Here is a 16665-nt window from a genome sequence, read left to right as displayed (position 1 = left end):
GAAGCTTCTTGCCCCCCACAGAGTGACCCCCCCCCCCCCCCCCCCACACACACACAGAGTGACCCCCCCCCCCCCCCCCACACACACAGAGTGAACCCCCCACCACCACCACCACCACACACACACACACACAGAGTGACCCCCCCCCACACACACAGAGTGAACCCCCCCCCACACACACACACAGCGTGAACCCCCCCCCACCACCACCACCACACACACACACACACAGAGTGACCCCCCCCACCACAGAGTGACCCCCCCCCACCACAGAGTGACCCCCCACCACCACCACCACCACACACACACACACACACACAGAGTGACCCCCCCCCCCCCCCCACACACACAGAGTGAACCCCCCCCCCCACCACCACAGAGTGACCCCCCCCCCCCCCCCACCCCCCGGTTCACTCCCCCCCATACTCTCCCTCCACGGTTGTGCCCCGTAATCTTCTTCTCCTCACTACTTCCTGTCTTCTTCTTTGGTGGTCTGTGTGTCCAGGGTGGGGGTGGGCACGGTGGCGGCCAGCTGGTCGGCACGGGGCGGCGGCGCCACCTTTCTCTCCAGGCGGGTAACGCGGTGCTTCAGCTTGCTGTTCGTCGCCTCATGTTCGGCCAGCAGGCGGGCGTAGCGAGTCTGCAGGACATCCAGCGAGCCGCACATCCGCTCCACCTTCTCCTCCATCTCTTTTGGGTCTGGGCCCTGAGCAGCCACCTGCAGGTGAGTCGCCAGGTGAGTCGTGATGTGAGTCGTGATGTGAGTCGTCAGGTGAGTCGTGATGTGAGTCATGATGTGAGTCGTCAGGTGAGTCGTGATGTGAGTCGTGATGTGAGTCGTCAGGTGAGTCGTCAGGTGAGTCGTCAGGTGAGTCATGATGTGAGTCGTGATGTGAGTCGTCAGGTGAGTCGTCAGGTGAGTCGTGATGTGAGTCGCCAGGTGAGTCGTCAGGTGAGTCGTGATGTGAGTCGCCAGGTGAGTCATGATGTGAGTCGTGATGTGAGTCGTCAGGTGAGTCGTGATGTGAGTCGTGATGTGAGTCATGATGTGAGTCGTCAGGTGAGTCGTCAGGTGAGTCGTGATGTGAGTCGTCAGGTGAGTCGTCAGGTGAGTCGTCAGGTGAGTCGTGATGTGAGTCGCCAGGTGAGTCGTCAGGTGAGTCGTCAGGTGAGTCGTGATGTGAGTCGCCAGGTGAGTCATGATGTGAGTCGTGATGTGAGTCGTCAGGTGAGTCGTGATGTGAGTCGTGATGTGAGTCATGATGTGAGTCGTCAGGTGAGTCGTCAGGTGAGTCGTCAGGTGATTCGTCAGGTGAGTTGTACCTCCAGGTCCAGCAGGCCATCCTTCATCAGGATCTGCCGGCCCTTCTCCTCCAGGATGGCTTTAGCATCAGGATACTCGGTGAGCGCCTCCATCAGGTCGTCTTTGGAAAGGCAGAAGAGGTCGGAGTATCCAATGCTCCGGATGTTGGCCGTGCGCCTGTTGCCGGCCTTGCTGCCTATCAGAGGAAAGACCGGTTTCAGCAGGCAGGTGGGGCAAGACGCCCCCTGCTGGCAGGTGGAGCACGGCGCCCCCTGCTGACAGGTGGGGCACAACGCCCCCTGCTGACAGGTGGAGCACGGCGCCCCCTGCTGACAGGTGGAGCTTGGTGCACCCTACTGGCAGGTGGAGCACAACGCCCCCTGCTGGCAGGTGGAGCACGGCGCCCCCTGCTGGCAGGTGGAGCTTGGTGCACCCTACTAGCAGGTGGAGCACAACGCCCCCTGCTGGCAGGTGGAGCACAACACCCCCTGCTGACAGGTGGGGCACAACGCCCCCTGCTGGCAGGTGGAGCACGGCGCCCCCTGCTGACAGGTGGAGCTTGGTGCACCCTACTGGCAGGTGGAGCACAACGCCCCCTGCTGGCAGGTGGAGCACAATGCCCCCTGCTGGCAGGTGGAGCGCGGCGCCCCCTGCTGACAGGTGGAGCTTGGTCCCCCCCTACCGGCAGGCGCACCGCTGCCCCCCGAGTGGACGGACCTTTGATAGCCAGGATGCTGATCTCTCCAAAGTAACTGCCGTCACTCAGAACCACGAACTGCGTGACGCCGTCGTCGGCCACCACGGCGAGCTTCCCCTCCTTGATGATGTACATCTCCCGGCCGATGTCGCCCTTCTTGCAGATGTAATCACCTGGACTGTACACCTGCGGCTGGAGCTTCAACACCAGCTCCACCAGCAGCCCCGCCTCACAGTCTGCAAAGATACGCACCTGCACCACAACAACAACATACACAACAACATCAACAACATACACAACAACATCAACAACCTACACAACAACATCAACAACCTACACAACAACATCAACAACCTACACAACAACATCAACAACCTACACAACAACATCAACAACCTACACAACAACATCAACAACATACACAACAACATCAACAACCTACACAACAACATCAACAACCTACACAACAACATCAACAACATACACAACAACATCAACAACCTACACAACAACATCAACAACATACACAACAACCTACACAACAACATCAACAACCGACATAACAACATCAACAACCGACACAACAACATCAACAACCTACACAACAACATCAACAACATACACAACAACATCAACAACCTACACAACAACATCAACAACATACACAACAACATCAACAACATACACAACAACATCAACAACATACACAACAACATCAACAACATACACAACAACCTACACAACAACATCAACAACCGACACAACAACATCAACAACCTACACAACAACATCAACAACCTACACAACATCAACAACATACACAACAACATCAACAACATACACAACAACCTACACAACAACATCAACAACCGACACAACAACATCAACAACCTACACAACAACATCAACAACCTACACAACATCAATAACATACACACCAACATCAACAACCTACACAACAACATCAACAACCTACACAACAACATCAACAACATACACAACAACATCAACAACATACACAACAACATCAATAACATACACAACAACATCAACAACCTACACAACAACATCAATAACATACACAACATCAACAACCTACACAACAACATCAACAACATACACAATAACATCAACAACATACACAATAACATCAACAACCTACACAACAACATCAACAACATACACAACAACATCAATAACATACACAACATCAATAACATACACAACATCAACAACCTACACAACAACATCAACAACATACACAACAACAACAACAACATACACAACAACATCAACAACCGACACAACAACATCAACAACCTACACAACATCAACGACATACACAACAACATCAACAACATACACAACATCAACAACATACACAACAACATCAACAACCGACACAACAACATCAACAACCTACACAACATCAACGACATACACAACAACATCAACAACATACACAACAACATCAACAACCTACACAACAACATCAACAACCTACACAACAACATCAACAACATACACAACATCAACAACCTACACGACAACATCGACATCAACGACATACACAACATCAACAACATACACAACAACATCAACAACCTGCACAACATCAACAACATACACAACAACATCAAAGACGTACACAACAACAACAACAACAACATTGACAACAACAAGTGTCCCAGACTTTAGAACATGTTTATCCCGGGTCATAGTCCAGGTTATGTTTATCCCAGGTCATAGTCCAGAACCTGTTTATCCCGGGTCATAGTCCAGGTTATGTTTATCCCAGGTCATAGTCCAGGTTATGTTTATCCCGGGTCATAGTCCAGGTTATGTTTATCCCAGGTCATAGTCCAGGTTATGTTTATCCCAGGTCATTGTCCAGGTTATGTTTATCCCGGGTCATAGTCCAGGTTATGTTTATCCCGGGTCGTAGTCCAGGTTATGTTTATCCCGGGTCATAGTCCAGGTTATGTTTATCCCGGGTCGTAGTCCAGGTTATGTTTATCCCGGGTCATAGTCCAGAACATGTTTATCCCGGGTCATAGTCCAGAACATGTTTATCCCGGGTCATAGTACAGGTTATGTTTATCCCGGGTCATAGTCCAGGTTATGTTTATCCCGGGTCGTAGTCCAGGTTATGTTTATCCCGGGTCATAGTCCAGAACATGTTTATCCCGGGTCATAGTCCAGAACCTGTTTATCCCGGGTCATAGTCCAGGTTATGTTTATCCCAGGTCATAGTCCAGGTTATGTTTATCCCGGGTCATAGTCCAGGTTATGTTTATCCCAGGTCATAGTCCAGGTTATGTTTATCCCGGGTCATTGTCCAGGTTATGTTTATCCCGGGTCATAGTCCAGGTTATGTTTATCCCGGGTCGTAGTCCAGGTTATGTTTATCCCGGGTCATAGTCCAGGTTATGTTTATCCCGGGTCGTAGTCCAGGTTATGTTTATCCCGGGTCATAGTCCAGGTTATGTTTATCCCGGGTCGTAGTCCAGGTTATGTTTATCCCGGGTCATAGTCCAGAACATGTTTATCCCGGGTCATAGTCCAGGTTATGTTTATCCCGGATCATAGTCCAGGTTATGTTTATCCCGGGTCGTAGTCCAGGTTATGTTTATCCCGGGTCATAGTCCAGGTTATGTTTATCCCGGGTCATAGTCCAGGTTATGTTTATCCCGGGTCATAGTCCAGGTTATGTTTATCCCGGGTCGTAGTCCAGAACATGTTTATCCCGAGTCGTAGTCCAGGTTATGTTTATCCCTGGTCATAGTCCAGGTTATGTTTATCCCGGGTCATAGTCCAGGTTATGTTTATCCCGGGTCATAGTCCAGAACATGTTTATCCCGGGTCATAGTCCAGGTTATGTTTATCCCTGGTCATAGTCCAGGTTATGTTTATCCCGGGTCATAGTCCAGGTTATGTTTATCCCGGGTCATAGTCCAGGTTATGTTTATCCCGGGTCATAGTCCAGGTTATGTTTATCCCGGGTCGTAGTCCAGAACATGTTTATCCCGAGTCGTAGTCCAGGTTATGTTTATCCCTGGTCATAGTCCAGGTTATGTTTATCCCGGGTCATAGTCCAGGTTATGTTTATCCCGGGTCATAGTCCAGAACATGTTTATCCCGGGTCATAGTCCAGGTTATGTTTATCCCTGGTCATAGTCCAGGTTATGTTTATCCCGGGTCATAGTCCAGGTTATGTTTATCCCGGGTCATAGTCCAGGCCCCGCCCCTGCTGACCTTCTTCAGAGTGTCCAGGTGGACGTTGATGGCGATTTCTGCCCTCAGTTTGTCTGGCAGGTACTTCAGCACCTCCCGCTCGTCCACTGCCTTCTTATTGGTCCACAGGAAGTCGAACCACTTGATGACTCGTTTCTCTAAATCTTTGGTGACCTGCAGAATCAGACCCAGGGTTCAGTTTACCTATGATAGCTGTCAGTCACACTGACTACCGACCAACCAACTAGATGACTGACCGACCAATTGACTTTATGACTGACCGGCCGATCGACCAACCAATCAACTTTAGGACCGACTGACTTTATAACTGACCAACCGACTGACCGACTGACCGACTGACCAACCGACTGACCGACTGACCGACTGACCAACCGACTGACCGACTGACTTTATAACTGACCAACCGACTGACCGACTGACCAACCGACTGACCGACTGACCAACTGACCAACCGACTGACCGACTGACTTTATAACTGACTGACCGACTGACTTTATAACTGACCAACCGACTGATTGACTGACCAACCGACTGACCGACTGACCAACTGACCAACCGACTGACCGACTGACCGACTGACCAACCGACTGACCGACTGACCAACTGACCAACCGACTGACCGACTGACTTTATAACTGACTGACCGACTGACTTTATAACTGACCAACCGACTGACCGACTGACCGACTGACTTTATAACTGACTGACCGACTGACCGACTGACCAACCGACTGACCGACTGACTGACCTTCCTGAAGCTCATGTACTGCTTGATGGCATCGATGCGAGCCTGGAAATCGGCTCTGGCTGCGTTCATGTTGGTGATCATAGAGCCGACGTTTCCCACGATGGTGGCGAAGATCAACACTCCCACCTGAAGCAGACAGCAGAGCAGAAGAGAACACAAGAGAAGAGAACCGGTCCGGTCCGGTCCGGTCCAGTGTGTGAACCCAGGGTTTTCATTGGTTGTAGACGATGGACACTGAACCCACCAGAAAGTCTGTGACTACGAAGAAGTACTCGGAGTTCTCCACAGGGGGCGGTGTTTCTCCGATGGTGGTGAGCGTCAGCGTCGACCAGTACATGCTGTACGCGTACTTCCTCACCAGGCGGCCGAACTCGGGGTCCGCCGGGTCGGGATACACAAAACGGTCCGCTCCGAAACCTGAGGGGGCGGAGCATTAGGTCAGGAGGTTGGTCATGTGACCATGTGGTCATGTAAAGTGGTTGGTCAGGTGACAGGAGGCCTGTACTACGACACTGGATTTTCTCTTATCCAGGTAACTTCAGGATTAACTCTGGTTTTCTCTTATCCAGGTTTTCTCTTATCCAGGTAACTTCAGGATTAACTCTGGTTTTCTCTTATCTAGGTAACTTCAGGATTAACTCTGGTTTTCTCTTATCCAGGTAACTTCAGGATTAACTCTGGTTTACTCTTATCCGGGTAACTTCAGGATTAACTCAGGTTTTCTCTTATCCAGGTAACTTCAGGATTAACTCTGGTTTTCTCTTATCCAGGTAACTTCAGGATTAACTCAGGTTTTCTCTTATCCAGGTAACTTCAGGATTAACTCTGGTTTTCTCTTCAGGATTAACTCTGGTTTTCTCTTATCCAGGTAACTTCAGGATTAACTCTGGTTTTCTCTTATCTAGGTAACTTCAGGATTAACTCTGGTTTACTCTTATCCGGGTAACTTCAGGATTAACTCAGGTTTTCTCTTATCCAGGTAACTTCAGGATTAACTCTGGTTTTCTCTTCAGGATTAACTCTGGTTTTCTCTTCAGGATTAACTCTGGTTTTCTCTTATCCAGGTAACTTCAGGATTAACTCAGGTTTTCTCTTATCTAGGTAACTTCAGGATTAACTCTGGTTTTCTGTACTATGACACTGGTTCACTTCTTCCCAGGATAAATCACCATGGTAACTGACTCTGAATGTCTAACCTGCTCCGGAGCAGGATATGTTCTGGATAAGAGCACAGTGAGGGTAAAGCTCCGCCTCCTGACCAATCAGAGCTCCTGGGAAATGCCCCGCCCATTCTTAACTGATGGTGATTGGTGGGCAGGTTCAGCTCTGAGCTGCAGTGGAGAGGAGAGGAGAACGTATCTAGAACCATCTTTTAGACAGAACCCAATAAATCCTGGTCTCTGAGCTTTGAAGGAGGTTCTGGTTCTGGTTCTGGTTCCAGGAGGGTTGATCTGGAATAATGATCTTAATAATAATGCTGACGCTGACAGAACTGCAGAACCATGAATTAATGGAAGCAGAACTTCTCCTGTCGTCACGGTGATGAATTAATATTCCAACAGGAACCACACTCACACGGAGGAACCTCCTCCTCAGAACCTCCTCCTCAGAACCTCCTCCTCAGAACCTCCTCCTCAGAACCTCCTCCTCAGAACCTCCGCCTCAGAACCTCCTCCTCAGAACCTCCTCCTCAGAACCAGTGGAGGTCAAATGTAAAGTAAAAGCAGAGCAGTGAGGAAGCTCTGCCTGGAACCGTTCTGCTGGAATAAAGTGAAGTGACTCCGGTTCTATTGTCCCATGAATTAATCTGCTCTAATCTCACCAAGTCAGGATTAACTAGTCAGGAAGGTTCTGGTTCTGGCTGCAGCAGCAGTGTTGCTTTGAGCTGCTGGATGGGTTGGAATTCTTCATAATCTCAGAGATTAACTGCTCCTCTATGGTAGAGTCAGCTGCTCTGCAGGGTTTCTCCCTCTGTGATTGGTCACACGCTGCAAGCTCCGCCCCTTTCAGGTGAACGCTCTGATCCTGGAGGGAAACTCTGGTTGAACTAGTGAGGTGATAACCTGCTTCCTGTTAATGCTGATCAGGATCCAGAATGTCTGGGTTAGTTAATCCAGGTAACAGAGATATCCTGGCTTAGTTAATCCAGGTAACAGAGATATCCTGGTATGTTAATCCAGGTAACAGAGATATCCTGGTGTGTTAATCCAGGTAACAGAGATATCCTGGTATGTTAATCTAGGTAACAGAGATATCCTGGTATGTTAATCTAGGTAACAGAGATATCCTGGTGTGTTAATCTAGGTAACAGAGATATCCTGGTGTGTTAATCCAGGTAACAGAGATATCCTGGTATGTTAATCTAGGTAACAGAGATATCCTGGTATATTTATCATGGGTCGTAGTACAGGCCTCAGGTGGTCAAGTGGTTGGTCAGGTGACCAGGTGACTAGGTGACCAAATGGTCAGGTGACTAGGTGACCAGGTGGTCAGGTGACCAGGTGACTAGGTGACCAAGTGGTCAGGTGACCAAGTGGTCAGGTGACCAGGTGACCAGGTGACTAGGTGACCAAGTGGTCAGGTGACTAGGTGACCAGGTGACTAGGTGACCAGGTGGCCAGGTGGTCAGGTGACCAGGTGACTAGGTGACCAAGTGGTCAGGTGACTAGGTGACTAGGTGACTAGGTGACCAAGTGGTCAGGTGACCAGGTGACCAGGTGGTCAGGTGACCAGGTGACTAGGTGACCAGGTGACTAGGTGACCAGGTGACCAGGTGACTAGGTGACTAGGTGACCAAGTGGTCAGGTGACTAGGTGACCAGGTGACTAGGTGACCAGGTGGTCAGGTGACCAGGTGACTAGGTGACCAGGTGACTAGGTGACCAGGTGGTCAGGTGACCAGGTGACTAGGTGACCAGGTGGTCAGGTGACCAGGTGACTAGATGACCAGGTGACTAGGTGACCAGGTGGTCAGGTGACCAGGTGACTAGGTGACCAGGTGACTAGGTGACCAGGTGGTCAGGTGACCAGGTGACTAGGTGACCAGGTGACTAGGTGACCAGGTGGTCAGGTGACCAGGTGACTAGGTGACCAGGTGACTAGGTGACCAGGTGGTCAGGTGACCAGGTGACTAGGTGACCAGGTGACCAGGTGACCAGGTGGTCAGGTGACCACACAGACTAACCAATGGCCTTGGAGAAGCTGTAGTAGAGGCAGGCGTTCCAGTGGATGATGATGACGATGTACATGACCAGGTTGGAGATGCGGAGGGCGTTGGGATAGTTTGTCCTCGTCTCCGTGCGCTGGAAGAACTCCAACATCCTGCAGAAACAGTCCATCAGCACCTGATTGATTAATTGGTTTGTCACGATGCAGTGGGCGTGCTCGGTGCGGTGGACCCACCGGTTGAAGCGCAGCAGCTTGTTGAGGCGGATCTCGGGGAACTTGGTTCCCAGCAGCAGGTACAGCAGGTCGGTGGGAACCATGGAGGCCACGTCCAGCTTGAACTGGAAGCTCTGCAGGTACCGAGAGCTCAACTTCACCTTGTCCTTCACCAGCAGCCCCTGCTCCAGGTACCCTGCAGGAACAGGCCCTGTCACCATGTGTGTGTGTGTGTGTGTGTGTGTGTGTGTGTGTGTGTGTGTGTGTGTGTGTGTGTGTGTGTGTGTGTGTGTGTGTGTGTACCGGTCCTGGTTCTGAACACCATGTCAGCAACATAAACGGAATCAGAAAGAAAATCCAGAAAGACCCAAAGAAACAGGAAATCAGACTGGAGCTCCTCGAAGCAGGCTCTGAAAACACAACAACACAACGTTAACACAACAACACAACAACAACACAACGTTAACACAACAACAACACAACGTTAACACAACAACACAACGTTAACACAACAACACAACGTTAACACGTTAACACAACAACACAACAACACAACGTTAACACAACAACACAACAACACAACAACACAACGTTAACACGTTAACACAACAACACAACGTTAACACAACAACACAATGTTAACACAACGTTAACACAACGTTAACACAACGTTAACACAACAACACAACGTTAACACGTTAACACAACAACACAACGTTAACACAACAACAACACAACGTTAACACAACAACACAACGTTAACACAACAACACAACAACACAACGTTAACACGTTAACACAACAACACAACGTTAACACAACAACACAATGTTAACACAACGTTAACACAACGTTAACACAACGTTAACACAACAACACAACGTTAACACGTTAACACAACAACACAACGTTAACACAACGTTAACACAACGTTAACACAACGTTAACACAACAACACAACGTTAACACAACGTTAACACAACAACACAACGTTAACACAACAACAACACAACGTTAACACAACAACACAACGTTAACACAACGTTAACACAACAACACAACGTTAACACAACAACAACACAACGTTAACACAACAACACAACGTTAACACAACAACAACACAACAACACAACGTTAACACAACAACAACACAACAACACAACGTTAACACAACAACAACACAACAACAACACAACAACACAACGTTAACACAACAACAACACAACGTTAACACAACAACATAACGTTAACACAACAACAACACAACAACACAACGTTAACACAACAACAACACAACAACAACACAACAACAACACAACAACACAACGTTAACACAACAACACAACGTTAACACAACAACAACACAACGTTAACACAACAACACAACATTAACACAACAACAACACAACGTTAACACAACAACACAACGTTAACACAACAACAACACAACAACACAACAACAACACAACAACACAACGTTAACACAACAACAACACAATGTTAACACAACGTTAACACAACAACAACACAACGTTAACACAACAACACAACAACAACACAACAACAACACAACGTTAACACAACAACACAACGTTAACACAACGTTAACACAACAACACAACGTTAACACAACAACACAACGTTAACACAACAACAACAACACAACGTTAACACAACAACAACACAACGTTAACACAACAACAACATTAACACAACGTTAACACAACAACACAACGTTAACACAACAACAACAACACAACGTTAACACAACAACACAACGTTAACACAACACAACGTTAACACAACGTTAACACAACAACACAACGTTAACACAACAACACAACGTTAACACAACAACAACAACACAACGTTAACACAACAACACAACGTTAACACAACGTTAACACAACAACACAACGTTAACACAACAACAACACAACGTTAACACAACGTTAACACAACGTTAACGCAACAACAACAACACAACGTTAACACAACGTTAACACAAAGTTAACACAACGTTAACACAACAACAACACAACGTTAACACAACACAATGTTAACACAACAACATAACGTTAACACAACAACAACACAACGTTAACACAACGTTAACACAACAACAACACAACGTTAACACAACAACACAACAACAACACAACGTTAACACAACAACACAGCAACAACATAACAGCTCAGGTTGGCGCAGCACAACCTGGGTGGAGCAGCAGAACCAGGTCAGGGTGGAGCAGCAGAACCAGGTCAGCGTGGAGCAGCAGAACCAGGTCAGCGTGGAGCAGCAGAACCAGGTCAGCGTGGAGCAGCAGAAACAGGTCAGGGTGGAGCAGCAGAACCAGATCAGCGTAGATCAGCGTGGAGCAGCAGAACCAGGTCAGGGTGGAGAAGCAGAACCAAGTCAGCGTGGAGCAGCAGAACCAGGTCAGGGTGGAGCAGCAGAACCAGATCAGCATAGATCTGCGTGGAGCAGCAAAACCAGGTCAGGGTGGAGCAGCAGAACCAGATCAGCATAGATCTGCGTGGAGCAGCAGAACCAGGTCAGGGTGGAGAAGCAGAACCAAGTCAGGGTGGAGCAGCAGAACCAGGTCAGAGTGGAGCAGCAGAACCAGCTCAGAGTGGAGCAGCAGAACCAGGTCAGGGTGGAGCAGCAGAACCAAGTCAAGGTGGAGCAGCAGAACCAGCTCAGAGTGGAGCAGCAGAACCAGGTCAGGGTGGAGCAGCAGAACCAAGTCAAGGTGGAGCAGCAGAACCAGCTCAGAGTGGAGCAGCAGAACCAGGTCAGGGTGGAGCAGCAGAACCTACCTGGCGATGATCAGTGTCCAGTTGTACATCACAGGAATGGTGATGATGAACAACCAGTGATAATAACTGTTTCCTGCTGGATCAAAGACTGTGATCTCCTGAGACCTGAGGGAGAGAGAGGTAGAGCGAGGGAGAGAGAGGGAGAGACCGATAGGGAGAGAGAGGTAGAGCGAGGGAGAGACCGATAGGGAGAGAGAGGTAGAGCGAGGGAGAGAGAGGGAGAGACCGATAGGGAGAGAGAGGTAGAGCGAGGGAGAGAGAGAGGGAGAGACCGATAGGGAGAGAGAGGTAGAGCGAGGGAGAGAGAGGGAGAGACCGATAGGGAGAGAGAGGTAGAGCGAGGGAGAGAGAGAGGGAGAGACCGATAGGGAGAGAGAGGGAGAGAGAGGTAGAGAGAGGGAGAGACCGATAGGGAGAGAGAGGGAGAGAGAGGTAGAGAGAGGGAGAGACCGATAGGGAGAGAGAGGGAGAGAGAGGTAGAGAGAGGTAGAGACATCCAGGGAGAGAGGTAGAGACCGATAGGGACAGAGGGGGAGAGAGGTAGAGACCGATAGGGACAGAGGGGGAGAGAGGTAGAGAGAGGTAGAGACATCCAGGGAGAGAGGTAGAGACCGATAGGGACAGAGGGGGAGAGAGGTAGAGACCGATAGGGACAGAGGGGGAGAGAGGTAGAGAGAGGTAGAGACATCCAGGGAGAGAGGTAGAGACCGATAGGGACAGAGGGGGAGAGAGGTAGAGAGATCCAGGGAGAGAGGTAGAGACCGATAGGGAGAGAGAGGTAGAGAGAGGTAGAGACATCCAGGGAGAGAGGTAGAGACCGATAGGGACAGAGGGGGAGAGAGGTAGAGACCGATAGGGAGAGAGAGGTAGAGAGAGGTAGAGACATCCAGGGAGAGAGGTAGAGACCGATAGGGACAGAGGGAGAGAGAGGTAAATACAGAGAGCGAGAGGGAGGGGGTAGTGGGAGAGAGAGGTAGAGACAGACAGGGAGAAAGAGGGGGAGAGAGGAGAGGCAGGGGGAGAGAGAGGGATAGACAGAGAGATGGGGCGAGGGAGGGAGAGGTGTGAGAGGAAAAGAGAGAGAGACAGAGTGAGAGACAGAGTGAGAGAGGGGGTGGAGTGAGAGCCATTGTGGATCAGTGTCGTTCTTTCTTTTCCGTCTCTAAAGTTTCACAAACATTTTTAAAGTCTTACACTTGTTCTTTCTCTTTCTTCTCCTTCTCCTCTTTCTCCTTCTTCTCTTTCTCCTCTTTCTCCTTCTTCTCCTTCTCCTCTTTCTCCTTCAGCTTCCTCTCCTTCCTCTCTTTGTTCTCAGGCTTCTCCTTCCTGGCACACACATCACCTGCTGTTAATCTGAGTGTGTGGAACAGGTGAAGGTAATGTGAGAGGGAGACTCACTCCTTCTTCTCTTTCCTCCCCTTCTTCTCTTTCTTCTTCTTCTTCTTCTCCTCCCTGAAAGACAGGAAACACTTCCTTCCACTTCCTGTTTCCTCACAGAAACACGTCATCATGTGAAGGTTAGATGGCCTCAGATTATCATAGATTATCACCTCAGATTATCACTTTTGATTATCATCTTAGATTATCACTTTAGATTATCACCTCACATTATCACCTCAGATTTCCACCTCAGATTATCACTTCAGATTATCACCTCAGATTATCACCTCAGATTATCACTTCTGATTATCATCTTAGATTATCACTTTAGATTATCACCTCACATTATCACCTCAGATTTCCACCTCAGATTATCATGGATTAACACTTTAGATTATCATTGCTTATCACCTCATATTATCACGGATTATCACCTTGGATTATCACTTTAGATTATCACCGATTACCACTTTAGATTATCACTGATTATCACCTCAGATTATCACGGATTATCACCTCAGATTATCACGGATTAACACTTTATAGTACCACAGATTATCGATTCGGATTATCACCTCAGATTATCACGGATTAACACTTTAGATTATCACCTAATAGAAATCATCACAATGAATGGTTAAAAAAGGATTTCAACAGGAGGTGTGTGTGTGTGTGTGTGTGTGTGTGTGTGTGTGTGTGTGTGTGTGTGTGTGTGTGTGTGTGTGTGTGTGTGTGTGTGTGTGTGTGTGTGTGTGTGTGTGTGAGCGTCTCACTCCTCGTTGTTGTTACTGTTGTTGACGTTGAACAAACGTCCTGCTGAAACTCTGAAACACAAAAAACAAGTTCATCCACCATCCTTCATCCTCCATCCTCCATCCTCCATCCTCCATCCATCCTCCATCCTCCATCCTCCATCCATCCTCCATCCTTCATCCATCCTCCATCCTTCATCCATCCTCCATCCATCCTCCATCCATCCATCCACCATCCTTCATCCTCCATCCATCCTCCATCCATCCATCCACCATCCTTCATCCTCCATCCATCCACCATCCTTCATCCTCCATCCATCCTCCATCCATCCATCCACCATCCTTCATCCTCCATCCATCCATCCACCATCCTTCATCCTCCATCCATCCTCCATCCATCCATCCACCATCCTTCATCCTCCATCCATCCTCCATCCTTCATCCATCCTCCATCCATCCTCCATCCATCCATCCACCATCCTTCATCCTCCATCCATCCATCCACCATCCTTCATCCTCCATCCATCCTCCATCCATCCATCCACCATCCTTCATCCTCCATCCATCCACCATCCTTCATCCTCCATCCATCCATCCTCCATCCATCCTCCATCCATCCATCCACCATCCTTCATCCTCCATCCTTCATCCTCCATCCATCCACCATCCTTCATCCTCCATCCATCCACCATCCTTCATCCTCCATCCATCCACCATCCTCCATCCTCCATCCATCCTCCATCCTTCATCCATCCATCCATCCTCCATCCATCCTCCATCCACCATCCATCCATCCTCCATCCATCCACCATCCTTCATCCTCCATCCATCCTTTATCCTCCATCCATCCTCCATCCATCCTTTATCCTCCATCCATCCTCCATCCATCCTCCATCCATCCTCCATCCATCCTCCATCCATCCTCCATCCTTCATCCATCCTCCATCCATCCATCATCTGTCTTCCATCCACTTGTTTGTACTAGTCTCACTAAAGTAACTGTAACTAAAGTAACTAGTTAAACAGGTGTATTCGCCTCACCTTCGCTCTTCCTGCACTTCCTGCAGGACGATAGTGGGAGGAGCTAAAGGAGCAACGGTCGCCATGGAGATGCTGTATGATAAGAAACACACACACTGAGACAGAATCAATAACCGTGTAGTGTGATGAAGTGAAGCTGCAGGATTGTGGTGACACAGTACTAGTTCAGGTACTAGTTCAGGTATTAGTTCAGGTACTAGTTCAGGTACTAGTTCAGGTACTAGTTCAGGTATTAGTTCAGGTACTAGTTCAGGTATTAGTTCAGGTACTAGTTCAGGTACTAGTTCAGGTATTAGTTCAGGTACTAGTTCAGGTTCTAGTTCAGGTATTAGTTCAGGTATTAGTTCAGGTACTAGTTCAGTTACTAGTTGAGGTATTAGTTCAGGTATTAGTTCAGTTACTAGTTCAGGTATTAGTTGAGGTACTAGTTCGGGTATTAGTTGAGGTACTAGTTCGGGTATTAGTTGAGGTTCTAGTTCAGGTACTAGTTCAGGTATTAGTTGAGGTACTAGTTTGGGTATTAGTTGAGGTACTAGTTCGGGTATTAGTTCAGGTATTAGTTCAGGTTCTAGTTCAGGTATTAGTTCAGGTACTAGTTTGGGTATTAGTTCAGGTACTAGTTTGGGTATTAGTTCAGTTACTAGTTCGGGTATTAGTTCAGGTTCTAGTTCAGGTATTAGTTCAGGTACTAGTTGAGGTTCTAGTTCAGGTATTAGTTCAGGTACTAGTTTGGGTATTAGTTCAGTTACTAGTTCGGGTATTAGTTCAGGTATTAGTTCAGTTACTAGTTCAGGTATTAGTTGAGGTACTAGTTCTGGTATTAGTTGAGGTACTAGTTCGGGTATTAGTTCAGGTATTAGTTCAGGTTCTAGTTCAGGTATTAGTTCAGTTACTAGTTTGGGTATTAGTTCAGTTACTAGTTCGGGTATTAGTTCAGGTATTAGTTCAGTTACTAGTTCAGGTATTAGTTGAGGTACTAGTTCTGGTATTAGTTGAGGTACTAGTTCGGGTATTAGTTCAGGTATTAGTTCAGGTTCTAGTTCAGGTATTAGTTCAGTTACTAGTTTGGGTATTAGTTCAGGTACTAGTTTGGGTATTAGTTCAGGTACTAGTTCAGGTATTAGTTCAGGTACTAGTTCGGGTATTAGTTCAGGTATTAGTTCAGGTTCTAGTTCAGGTATTAGTTCAGGTACTAGTTCGGGTAATAGTTCAGGTACTAGTTCAGGTATTAGTTCAGTTACTAGTTCAGGTATTAGTTCAGTTACTAGTTCAGGTATTAGTTGAGGTAC

At 48.0% G+C, this 16665-nt stretch overlaps 1 protein-coding gene across 1 annotated transcript; it reads right to left on the bottom strand.

Moving 5' to 3' along the window:
- Nucleotides 1-466: 466 nt before the first annotated feature.
- On the bottom strand, nucleotides 467-15441 carry cnga1b (cyclic nucleotide gated channel subunit alpha 1b; the record flags this gene model as incomplete). Its single annotated transcript, XM_080486136.1, has 12 exons — nucleotides 467-718; nucleotides 1324-1495; nucleotides 2017-2252; nucleotides 5256-5408; nucleotides 6004-6129; nucleotides 6248-6420; nucleotides 9187-9323; nucleotides 9405-9579; nucleotides 9687-9793; nucleotides 12204-12308; nucleotides 13398-13529; nucleotides 15377-15441. 12 exons carry the CDS (start codon nucleotides 15439-15441, stop codon nucleotides 467-469), a joined length of 1833 nt encoding a protein of 610 aa, XP_080342262.1.
- Between the last annotated feature and the right edge of the window lie 1224 nt (nucleotides 15442-16665).

Source organism: Lipophrys pholis (assembly GCF_963383615.2).
Source record: "Lipophrys pholis genome assembly, chromosome: 18".
Lineage (NCBI taxonomy): Eukaryota > Metazoa > Chordata > Actinopteri > Blenniiformes > Blenniidae > Lipophrys > Lipophrys pholis.
This window is presented reverse-complemented; position numbering and strand designations above follow the sequence as displayed.